Genomic DNA, 12,586 nt, shown 5'->3' on the forward strand with positions numbered 1-12,586 from the left:
CACATTCATAGATTCCGTGATCAGAAAGGATGACTGATCATCTAGTCTGGGCTCCTGTATAACACAGGCCACAGAACTTCCCCAAAATAAGCACATCTATGGTGGTACACAAGAACTCTGTCCAAAGAATCTGTCTGGACACTTTTTCCCCAGCAGATGAGTATTTGGTCTTGATCACAAGGAGAAAGTTTTGTATGTTACACAAACGCTCTCTCAACTCAAAACCCTGCTGTGTAGCTTTCATCTCTGACAGAGCACACAAAATCATGAAAAGGCTGGAGAGCAAGGCGAACATCCCAGATCACCAGGTGGAAATAGTACTATAGATAAAGGAATTCCCCGATTAGCAAGTGTTACCCGCTGCATGTGATTCTCCTGGACCTCCAGTACTGGATGCTCAGCACTGAATTGCACAGCATAAGAACGGCCAGACTGGGTCAGACCAAAGGTCTATCTAGCCCAGTATCTGTCTGCCGACAGTGCCAATGCCAGGTGCCCCACAGGGAATTAACAGAACAAGTAATCATCAAGTGACCCATCCTGTCACCCATTCCCAGCTTCTGGCAAACAGGGACACCATCCCTGCCCATCCTAGCTAATAGCCATTGATGGACCTATCCTCCATGAACTTATCTAGCTCTTTTTTGAACCTTGTTATAGTCTTGGCCTTCACAACATCCTCTGGCAAAGAGTTCCACAGACTGACTAACACAGAATTGATGGTGCCAGAAAATCAAGGGTGCGGGACCTTCAGCACTGCAATCAGGCAACACTGACAATTCAGTTCTTTGCAAAATGTACTTGCTTTTTCTGAAATGTTTAAAAAAAGATCAACACAATCAAATTTATGTGGGCTGGAATTGAGCCTTGGAGAATTTATCTACATTTCTATACTCCAGTCATCAGAAGGATATGATAAAATTATAGCAAAATATTTTGTAACTATGAGCACTGTGTAAAATTTATCCAAGTTCCTGCCACCTACAGAGCTATTGGATTTCTCCAAACAGAAGCAGTACCAGAAAAAACATTATCACCAAAAAAACAAACTGGAAAGTGTGTTTAATAGTGATTTGCTGCTGATGTAATGGGGGTGGAGGGAGAAGAGAAAGAGACAAGGCAGAGAAGAAAGAACGGAGGTGTTCCAAAGGGTGCCAAGATCCATTGCTCTCTCTCTCTCCTGGACCTCTCTGCCTGTTCCCCCCACCTCTCATCTTCTGGGACAGGCTGGCTTGGTTTTCTCTTGCAGTAGCAATGATAATCAGAGAAACTGTTATCATTCCTCATCACCCAGCCAAGCAGTCAGCCATTCTACCCATCTCTGAAGGGAGCGCACAGCAGAAAACACAGGATCTGGGTGGACAGGGGTACTACACACTAGGTAAACTCAGAACAAGACAGACAGAACCAGTCACCCAGAATAGAGAAGGTTTCATCAGGGTCTAACTGCAGGTAGGGGACAGAAGCACAAACATGGAGGGAGAATGCACATTGAAGGGAAGAACAAGAATTCTCAGAATAACTGTCAGTGAGATCTCTGACTCCTAAGAATTAAGGGACAAATTTACCACACAAACAATCTGGAAGCAATTAGCTTGTCTTGATAAGAACCCTCTTGAGAAACTTCTGCCTATTTCAGATTTATTAACTCCCTGGTTACAGACAATATTTGCAGTTGCTGATTTGCCAGCAGAGAAAATTAAATATGTTTTCTAAAAATACAAACACTTCTTTCTGTACCAGTTTGCATCGTGACTGACTTGAAGTGGACAGCATGTAAACACTGGTAGAATGACTCAGCAGTGAAATATAATGGAATTTGACATTGCTAGAAGCAATTTTGGGCATGTATAAAGAACAAATCCTTGCCTTCTAAAATGCTAAATGAGTCTGGCATTCAGCGATTCAACAAACTGAGTAATCAAATAAAGATTCCATGCAAGGTAGTATACTTCAAACAGTGTTTTTCCATAAAATGAAAGCCATGTAACTTACTGATTTGCTCTTTCGATTTTAACTCCAGATTACTGGTAAAAGACATTATGGGGGTGCTGCGATTATTTCCACAAACAAGTATTAGGAAATTCAGAGTTAAAGTTAAATTAAAAACAAATCCAAACATGTTAAGGTCAGGAAAGGCACATATTATGCACCCAAAAAACCTTAATTCTCCACTATAGTTATGCCAAAAAGAAAAAAAAAATTAAAGCACCTTCTAAAAATAGTTAATCAAATCTGGGACTAATACGCCCTAATCATAACTGTATACTCATTGCCTGGAATGACTACAGAGCAGAGTTATGGTTGTGGGGGAGAGGGGATGAAAGGGGAGCAGAAAAGTGTGGAGAGCACGGGGGGTGACAAGCGTGAGAGTACCCCATGTGAGGAGAGGAGATTTAATGGCTATACTGAAGACAGAGGGGAGAGGGCAAGGATGTGAATAGGGCCTGGATGGGGGAGAGGTTTATGTCAGGGGAGTCTTGTGTTGGGGACATCCAGGACTTTGCATAGGGTTACCATACATCCGGATTTCCCCGGACATGTCCGGCTTTTTGGTGCTCAAATCCCCGTCCCGGGGGAATTTCCAAAGAGCCGGACATGTCCGGGGAAATAGGGAGGCACAAGCCAGGGTCCGCCCAGCACGATCTGCCGGGTCCGCAGCGCAGCCCAGCTGCCCCAGCTACAATGCTCAGGTGGGGAATGGGGGGGCAGGCTCGGGCTTCCCTCGCGGGCGGGAACCCCCCTGGCCACTGGGGGACCTTTCCTGTGGCCCCGTTGCCCCGCGCAGCTTGGAACCCGGCGCCGCGGGAGCTGTTTCCCGCGGGGACAGACAGGCCAGGGAACGTGCTCGGCGGCAGAAAGGAAGCTGTGGCCGGGGCTGCAGGGACCTGCGCTGCCAAGCGTCTGAAGCCCCCAGCAGGCAGAGGATGCCGGGGGAGCAGGGCAGGCGGGGGAGTGCAGGGGCGGCAGGGCGAGTGAGGAGCCGGGGTCACAGAGACTGCAGGGGCGGGGAGGTGCAGGGGCAGGGCAGGCAGTGGGTGCAGAGGCTGCAGGGGTGGGGGGTGCAGGGGCTGCAGGGCGAGTGGGGGGCAGGGGTCTCAGAGGCTGCAGGGGTGCGGGGTGCAGGGCGAGTGAGGAGCAGGGGTCACAGAGGCTGCAGGGGCAGGGAGTGCAGGGGCAGGGCAGGCGGGGGGTACAGGGGCTGCAGGGCGAGTCGGGAGCAGGGGTCACAGAGGCTGCAGGGACGGGGGTGCAGGGTCAGGGCAGGCGGAGGGCGTGAGGGGTGCAGGGGCTGCAGGGTGAATGGGGAGCAGGGGTCACAGAGGCTGCAGGGCGAGTGGGGAGCAGGGAAGCACTTAGCAACCCCCAACCAAGATCAGAGCAGGAGGGGGAATGCAGGGTGCTCAGAGGAGGGGGCAGAGTTGGGGCAGGGGCTTTGGGGCTGGGGCGGAGCCAGGCCCCCATGGAGTGTCCTCTTTTTTCAGTGTTGAAATATGGTAACCCTAACTTTGCACCCAATAGGGACCTGGGGTTAGGGAGCCAAGGCATCAGTAGAGATTAATAAATAAGGCCAGAAAGGAACATTATACTTTTCCATAAGACCGGCCCTCCTCCACAGCACAGAATTTCAGCAAGTGCTTACTTGCGTCAATCCCGTAACTTCTGCCTGAGCTACACTATGTCTTTTAGAAAGATATTCCATCTGGATTTAAAGATCATCCCATACAACTGCTGCCTCGGCTCCAGAGCCTGCCAAGGTAGTGGGTATTAAGGCACCTGCGGCAGAAAGAGCCTTTAGAAAGCCAGAGACATTGGCACGTACGCTGTGCTCCCCCACAACCCAGGATCCTGCTTTGCATAGTGGCAGTCTGCCGAACACAGAGCCTCTCTCCCGTATGCTGCGTTCCTTCATCATAGATCCCCATTTTGACATTCTGTACCTCAGAGGGAGCACCGTGTAACCCCCATATTCATCATTTGTACATAATTGTGATATTTCATATAAAGCATGCCATGTAAGGTATCACAGGAAAGGCTATGATCTGCTGAAAGCCATTATTCTATCTAAATATGTACATCATTAGCGCATATGATGTTATGAGATTATATTGTATGGTTGTCACTAAAATATGCTGTGAGTTGGGGAATCACCAGATATTAGCTGCCCAGAAACAACAAAGGACCTAACCAAAATCTGGGTGGGGGTCAAACCACCATCGTCCAACATGGGAGTTACAATTCAGTGACTCACTTGCACAAGACCACACCAGAGGAACTGCTCAACCCTGACTGGTGACTTAGCAATGCCAACCAGATATGCCAGGACTTATGTTCTCCAAGCACATGGAATGAGGATATGAAATAGAGGTCAGAGATCGCATGTTTTGTCCTGTCTCTCCCCCTCATCTATGCTGAAGACAACGAGAAAGCGGGAACTGAGGAGACAGGTCCCCAGGCTAACAGGGAGAGCCTGCATATGAAAGACTGTAACCAACCTGCAGTATCCAGTGGGGTGAGAAAAACTGCTTGGTCCAGATGTTGCCTAGTCTAATAAGGTTGAGAATTTAGACACTGTGCTTATCTTTTTATTTTCCTTTGGTAACCACTCCGACTTTTGCCTATCACTTATAATCACTTAAAATCCATCTTTTGTAATCAATAAACTTATTCTAATGTTTATCCTTACCAGTGAGTTTGACTGAAGTGCTTGGTAAATGTGCTCAGTTTACAAAAGCTGGTGTTATGTCCACTTTCCATTGATGAAGAGGTGAACCAATTAAACTTGCATTGATAAAGAAACGGTCTTGAGCAGTGCAAGACGGTATAGCCCTGTGGTACAAGGCTGGGAGGATTTGGCTGGTGCCTCTCTGTGTGTGATTCGTGAGTGGCTCTGGGAGCATTCATGCAATCTGGCTGGGTGAGGGGCTCCACATGAGATTGTACTAAGTGATAACAGCACCTGGAGGGGTTTGCTGCTTGTCACCAGTAAGGCATTGTGAGAGAGACAATCCAGATTGGTGAGGTAAGGGGGCACAGCGGTTCTACAGTCCCAGGTTGCACCCTGGAGATCCCGTCACACCCATCATGCCCCCTCTCTCAATGTTAGAAAGCTGCACCCTGAGGAGAAATGGCCACCATGAGGAAGGCATGGGAGCAGACCAGGGATGTGAGAGTTGACCATAAACCATCGCTCGTGCCCCCAGAGAGGTTTTTCCTCACCAGGAGTCCTGCTTCAATGAACCTAATCCAGTCCATTGGAGTGAAACGCCATGCTGACAAAGCAGTGAACAGTCACACAGACGATGCAAAACAGTAACAGTTAGGGGTCAAGTAATCTACCAGTGAGATGTGTATAACGCAGGGGACTGGACTCGATGACCTCTCGAGGTCCCTTCCAGTCCTAGAGTCTATGAATCTATAACCACCCCCCCTCACTCCACTGACTCATTTCAACCAATAGAATTGCAACATACAAATTAGCTGGAGAAAGTGTCATGATTGTTTGAGTTAACTCTGAAAGCCCAGTTTAAAAATGACTGGAACTATCGCTGGCCCAGTCTATAATTATAATTAGATGCAACAATGGTTAATTTCTTCAGGTGCAACCTATTATTTGTCAGTGAGCTTTATCTATATGATTCACACATTGTAAAGCCCGAAGGGACCACTCTGATGATCTAGTCTGGTCTCCTGCATAACATAGGCAATAGAACTACCGTGAATTAATTCTTGATTGAACTAGAAGAGCTTTTTTAGAAAAGCATCCAATCTGGATTTAAAATATGGATTTTTCAGGTTTTAAGACAATCTCTTAACTTTTAGGATGAGATCTTCACAGAGGCAGATCATACACCCACATCTGCCTACTCTGGGGTTCTTGCACCATCCTCTGAGGCATTTGGTGCTGGTTCTTGTCAGAGACAGGATACTGAACTGAATAGATCTTGGGTCTGATCCCATCTGGTAATTCCTATGGGAAGCCTCTTATCTCATTTAGGATAAGTCTGATGAGTGCTAAATTTCTTGGGCTTTTTTAAAAATTGATTTTTAACAAAATTAGCCGATGCATTTGTAAATTCTAAGAATATTCCTTCTATTTCAAAGCGCTATACTTTTAGGTCAGATAAGCTATATATTATTTCATAGATTAAGAGACTGAATCCCTGTTTGACAAGGAAAACTCAACTCAGCCTTCACTATGGAATTACAACCGGTCTGTCCTAGACTTTTTTCTTTTAAGATTAAATGCTTAAAGGTTCTTTTTTTTTTATTGTTGTCCGTCCCTCTCCCTCCCCCCCACAAAGTACTGAGTTATATACTGGCAGTGCAGAAGCTGTACGAGCACTCATGATTCCCACTGTACTCTTCGGAACAGCACAACCACAGATTTACTATGTAAAAATAAGAGCTACAAGGCCAACGGTTTCAGAACTTGGTGAGGACTACTTACATATTTAGGTATGCACGTAGCCTGATTTTCAGAGATACCTGAGCACTCAGCTCCCACTGAAGGCAATAGACAAAGAATAGATAGGGGTGTGCTATAAAGAATTTACTAGGAGTTCAAAAAGATTTAATAGATTGGCCACTTACTGTATACATTTACATTGCCACATTTCTAATGGCTCCATTTTCAAGCCCAGGGTCAAATCAAATTAACCACTCATGCAAGATCTATTATTTAATACTTTGGAGACTGCTAACAGATCTGTTTCCTCCTAGGTTTTCCATTTGGCTGGAAGGCTACAAAATGCCATTGTTCCAAGAAAGAATAGTTGCATAGCATGTGTAATGTTTGATACATTTATTTTTCTCTTTAAACAAGAAGAAAATTGATTTGTGATCCGACATCAGGCCTTCACGTTATCGGTTTCATAAATAAGATTGCTTTCTAGCAAGATTGAGGCTACTAGCAAGAGGTCTAGAAATGACAATTGTAGTTTTAACGTTTACAACCTTGATTTACATAAAATGAAAGCTTTATACACAGCAGACGATGCTTGTCATGGGAGCTTTAAGATTTAAAAATGCTGTGCTGTGGAAACAGGTGCAGCTATCTGATAAATGAAAATTCCTCCTGATTCACCCACACATCATGAGATTTGGAAAAGATCATTCACATGAGCCTTTCACAACTGCTGAGCATCTTCTGTATTGCTACTGCAGGCAGTCACGAAAGTCATTTTAATGATCTGGAAGAACATTTATTCCTCAGCCATTTTACATTGGTGCTGCTTTTCTTTGATCCTTTGAAGTTTGGAGCCTGGTAACTAAGTCATCTCAACTTAAACATTTTAGTTTTTTCAATTCAGTTTATTGGTTTTAAATTTTATACGATAATTGTCCTTTTCTGTATGTGGATCCATTTTAAGGATTATTTTCCTGCTTTAATACCTACAGTATTTGTTTAATTTTTAAAGCTACACTTGGAATTATTTTAGATACCACTGTTGGGATGCTCAAACTCTCTGGTAGGGCTTTCAGCTAGAACTGACCAGGAAAACCTGAATGTTTTAACTGGTTAAATGTTCAAAATCTCTGAAGATATTACAGACAAAATGATTAAACCACACACAGATAATTCTCCTGTCCAAAAAAGGTAAACAGTAATTAACCTTTACTAATGTTAACAGCTTTGTAGCGATCCCATAATCAGCCTATTGGATAATAACCTGTAGAGTGTAATACCCTAGCCTTATAGGATTTTAACAGAGGATAGCAGCCTTGTTTGAATTACAGAGCATGAATTTTATTATGTTGCTTCTGTAACCCATATGATACTGCAGCATTTCACTATATTGCTCCAGGGGGGGAGACTAGGATCTTAGCTATATATTCTGAGTATCTGCACATGTGCAGAGAGCAGAGCAGAGCAGAGCAGAGCAACTCATCTAGAGGGTCCCAGAAACTTCCAGAACAGGATGCGGCAGTTATTGGACATGCTCTGTAGCTGTTTTGATGCTGTATTATATAAAGTTTTCACTGTGGGCAACCCACCTGGCAGGTGACACCCAAGTCACCCTCGGAGTGCTGATGTAACCAAAGTGCAATGGGGGCGGGGGGGGGGGGGGAAAGAAGTAAAGAAGTTAAAGACAGCTCTATGGACTGAGTGACTGATCGAAGCAAGACCAAAAGATGCGTCTGCTGCGTGGGCTGGGTGCGAATCTCTGTACCACTCTGGGTATGGGTTAGGGCTCTTCCAGCTTTATTTACCAGGGAAGCCCTCCATTAAGATAATGTTTGATCATTAGAGCATAAGGAAGGCCATGCTGGGTCAGACCAATGGCCCATCTAGCCCAGTATGCTGTCTTCCAACAGTGGTCAATGCCAGATGCTTCAGAGGGAATGAACAGAACAGGGCAATTTATCGAGTGATCCATCGCGTCATCCAGTCCCAGCTTCTGGCAGTCAGAGGTTTAGGGACACCCAGAGCATGGGGTGGTCCCCGACTACCTTGGCTAATAGCCATTGATGGACCTATCACTGTGGTATGTTTTATGGACCTACAGGGAAAGCTGGCAGGGGAGCATTTGTTACCCCTAGAGGCTACAGAGCCTGTGGGACTTCCATTGAGCGATCAGCTAACTGGGACTGTATCTCACTTAGAGGGAGAGACTGGGGCAGCACTTAGAGAGTTGAAGGTTTGTGAATTCTTGCCTGACTTAGCTGGGCTTCTGGAGAGATGATGCCCTATAACAAGCTCCAGGAAATGGATATTTTATATGCTGATCCCAACCCTTGCACCACTCTGGATACAGACTACAGACTTCTTGGAAGGACTGAGAACTGCCATTTCTCAAGCTCTGCAGAGTCCAGGTGACACACTACATATTACATTCATGCCAGAAAGGCTGAAAAATGACCTTTGAAAAAAGATCAGAGGGGACGTGCTGTGTTGAAGTATAGAGAACGTTATGCTGAAGCCTTATATTTGAATGTTTGTAACAGAAACAAAAGGTGCAAGTCTGTGCAAGGGACACCAGAAGTTTACTGTCAAATAGCTTTTGTTTAAAATTGATTCATAGTATTTCAAACACTACTTAGAATATTTTATACTATTTAAAATGTCTTCTGTGTGCACTGTCTGATTTACTGAGAAAGCGTATAGTGCTCTCCCTTTGAAATTGACTGGGGTCTATTACCATCCATTTATCAAGGTTTTACATACAATAGCCCTGAGGTTTAACGCTGTGTAATGCTTTCTGACAAGTCCTGAAAAGACTGAACTCTGACCTGTACTTCACCAAAGAGTTATGCTGAGGACGAAGGGGAGTGTATAGTTCTAGAGAATATTGCCTGAGCATTCCCTCCCATCCCTGTCACACTTCCAAAAGCAGTCAAGCCATTAAAGGATGTATCAACTTTGCTTTCACTTTACAATAGCATTAGATATCCCCTCCCTGCTACAAACTAAAAATAGAATTTTGCAAAACAATCAGTATACAACATGTGCTAAACTCTTCCCCCATTCACATTTTCATAAGTACCAAAAAGGAAACAGACCCAAAATAGTGAGTTAAAGCAGAAACAATATTAATGAATTTTTTTTTCATCTCACTGTTTTAAAGAATATGCTGAGAATAAATGCAATATTAGGAATAATACACAAAATGTTGCTACATTTTTACAGGTGCACTGACATGATTTCAGCCTCCAAATATTCTCCTCCTCAAAAAAATACACCATTAAAAAAAAGTCATAAGACTACCATAAAATACTCTTAAAAATCATGTTAATGATCTGACGGGGGGAAAAAAAACCAACCTCGGAGTGAAGACTGAAATATATTCCATCCAACTCTCCCATTATCCATAGTTACTACAGAGATCTGAACATTTTGGATGATCTCATAAACCTTACGTGCCTACTACATAGGTAAAACAAGGATAGGTTAAAGGCAGAGTTTCAGATTTCACTATCAATCTTGTACAGTTAAGATCATTCATGGGGTTCTGTATGGTAGAAGCCTACATTTAGAGAATTCTTCCTGACCTATAAAAATGGCTAGTTTAACATCAGACCTAGATGTAACCTTCTACAAGGCAGGCTGCCATTTCCTAACTGCAGCTCTAACTAGAGACCTTTGCCCAGATATACCAGCCTATGTTAAACTAATGCCCTTTCACCCTATGGTTATTTAAAAGAACATAGTGTTGAGAGAGAAAATAAAGTCATACTTACAACACTGGGAGGCAGCAGTTGGCAATGGTTTCTTCTGGACTTCTTCTGAAAATGAATACTAAGGGAAGACAAAAGAGAGCGCAGACAGATAACAGATTGAAAGTAACCTTATGAAACAGGATTTCCAGAACGTAACAAGCTTACGCTCTGAAAGTATATTGGCATGGGAGGTGTGTGTGTGTGGGGGGGGGGGGGGTGTTAAAGTACAAAATAATATTTTCCTTAATACCCAAATACAGAACATGCTCCCAGAAAAGTAAAAACTGGCACTATCCCATGCCAAAATATCTGTTAATAGCTGCACACAAGGCTTGGGTAAAGTCTTATCTACTTTAAAAGCTCAAGACAAAAAATTTCAGACTTGGGGGCCTCAAATTAGGCACCTAAATCCATATTTAGTCACCTAAAATATAAATGTCTACGTTTCAGAGCTGCTGAGCGGTGATTTCAGTGGAATGTGTGCTCACTCAGAAGCCTGACAATACAGCAATTTATATATTAGATGCCGAAATATGAATTTGAGGTACCCATCTTTGAATGCTCTGGCAGTGCTGGATGTGGGAACTGGGAAAGAGTTAGATAATTAATGTGCCCATTAGTAGTGCAATACCCAGAACACTCTTTCAGCATAGTCTGGAAACATCCAACAACATGAAGGATTTTATATCTTATTTAACACTACACTGGAGTACACAGAGATTACATTTAACCAATTTTGGCTTATTCCAAAAAGGTCTGCTACAGCATTAAAGGTGCTCCCTGGAGATGTTTATGATATTATTTTGGCCGTCTCCTCCCACTGTGGACCAATAATTCAAAAATAATCCAGTGTCTGTCTGAGGCAAGAGACAGAAGATAAGTAGAATACTTTCTAATCCTATTAGGCAAAATGTCAAGAACACAACCCTCACCAGCCAAGAGCTGGGAAAAAGGGCTCCAAAGTCAGTGGAAGCTGCAAGTTTTGAAATATTGATTCGTCAATCAATGCCTTACACTGACCACCAGCAGGGCTATTTCACAATAAATGAGGAAGTAAATACAGGGACGTACTTTCCACTGACTAGCAAGAAGCTGAATAGGTGATCACAATTCATGCAAACTTCTTTATCTACCGAGAATTTGGTGGATCACTAGAAGGCACCTATGTTCCACTGCATGTCTGGCACTAGACTTCCCCTGCTAAAACTCAGCTTTCAACCCAGGAGGTGGGATGTATCGCAGCAGAATTACTAAAAAGTTGTAAGTTCATATGACTTGCTTTTTCACTAGGTTCACAGATACCAAGAAGCCCTAGAGCTATTACTGGAAATGCTCCCTGAAGCCAGAAGAAGCTACATGCAAGCTATTTTTCATCCACTTATACACAGTGGGGAGACTAGGTTAAACAGTTCAAGACAAGACTTAACTTCGGCCTGAGTATTCTCAGTCTCCACAATGAATCCACTAACATACTTAACGGAGCTAAGTTAAAGGTACAATAAATTTCCCCCGAACTTCGACACCCTACATCGATCACCAACAGGACCTTTTAGCAATACTCTCTTGGTAAGTAGAGAAACATGTATTTTGGTTAACACTGTTTACACCTGCGCTTGGAGGAGTTAACAAGTTCCTTAAAGGCAAGAAATTAAGTCCATCAACCGGATGAATATCACCTTGAATAAGACAAGTGTCCTTGGTGTATATTTTGCATAAACAGCTAAGAAACTGAAGTGTTCCTTTTTTGGTTTTAGATAACAACGAATATAGCCTGGGGCAGCACTACTCTCCTAACTGCCTCATCCTGCTGTTTAGCAGAGCCAGAGTTTTACACTTGTTTTGAATCTAAGTACCATGCAAAAATCAATTTCCCCTCAATGTTCACATGCTGCAGCCTCTCAGAGCATGGCTACACTTGCAGATGTAGAGCGCTGAGAGTTAAACCAGCCCTCGGAGAGCACAGTAGGGAAAGCGCTGCAGTGTGTTCAGTGTCAGATTCAAGCGCACTGGCGCGGCCACATTAGCAGCTCTTGCAATGGCCACAGAGAGCAGTGCATTGTGGTAGCTAGCCCAGCAGGCAAGTGGCTGCAACCTGCTTTCCAAATGGGGGAGGTGGGGTGGAGTGTGACAGGGAGTGTGTTGTGTGTATGTGGGGGGAGAGAGAGTGGGTTTTTGGGGGGCTGGGAGCATGTCAGCATGCTGTCTTAAGTTCAGACAGCAGCAGACTCTGCCCCCTCCCCCCCCCACGCCGTGCGCGCGCACACACACACACACACACACACACACACACACCAGCATTCCACACTAATGGCTTGCTTTGTCCTGGAGCAGCATGCCAGCTGTCAGANCACACACACACACACACACACACACACACACACACACACACACACACACCAACCAGCATTCCACACTAATGGCTTGC

General features: G+C 44.2%; 1 protein-coding gene across 1 annotated transcript in view; it reads right to left on the reverse strand.

The window, feature by feature from the left end:
- Nucleotides 1–12,586, reverse strand: part of LOC117878848 (protein unc-13 homolog B-like) — a gene marked incomplete at its 5' end in the record, with an annotated part of 82,118 nt that overhangs the window by 49,548 nt on the left and 19,984 nt on the right. The window contains 1 exon segment of the mRNA XM_034773446.1: nt 10,183–10,240. Within this exon segment, the coding sequence (XP_034629337.1) occupies nt 10,183–10,240 (58 nt within the window).

This window comes from Trachemys scripta, chromosome 6 (assembly GCF_013100865.1).
Source record: "Trachemys scripta elegans isolate TJP31775 chromosome 6, CAS_Tse_1.0, whole genome shotgun sequence".
Classification (NCBI taxonomy): domain Eukaryota; kingdom Metazoa; phylum Chordata; order Testudines; family Emydidae; genus Trachemys; species Trachemys scripta.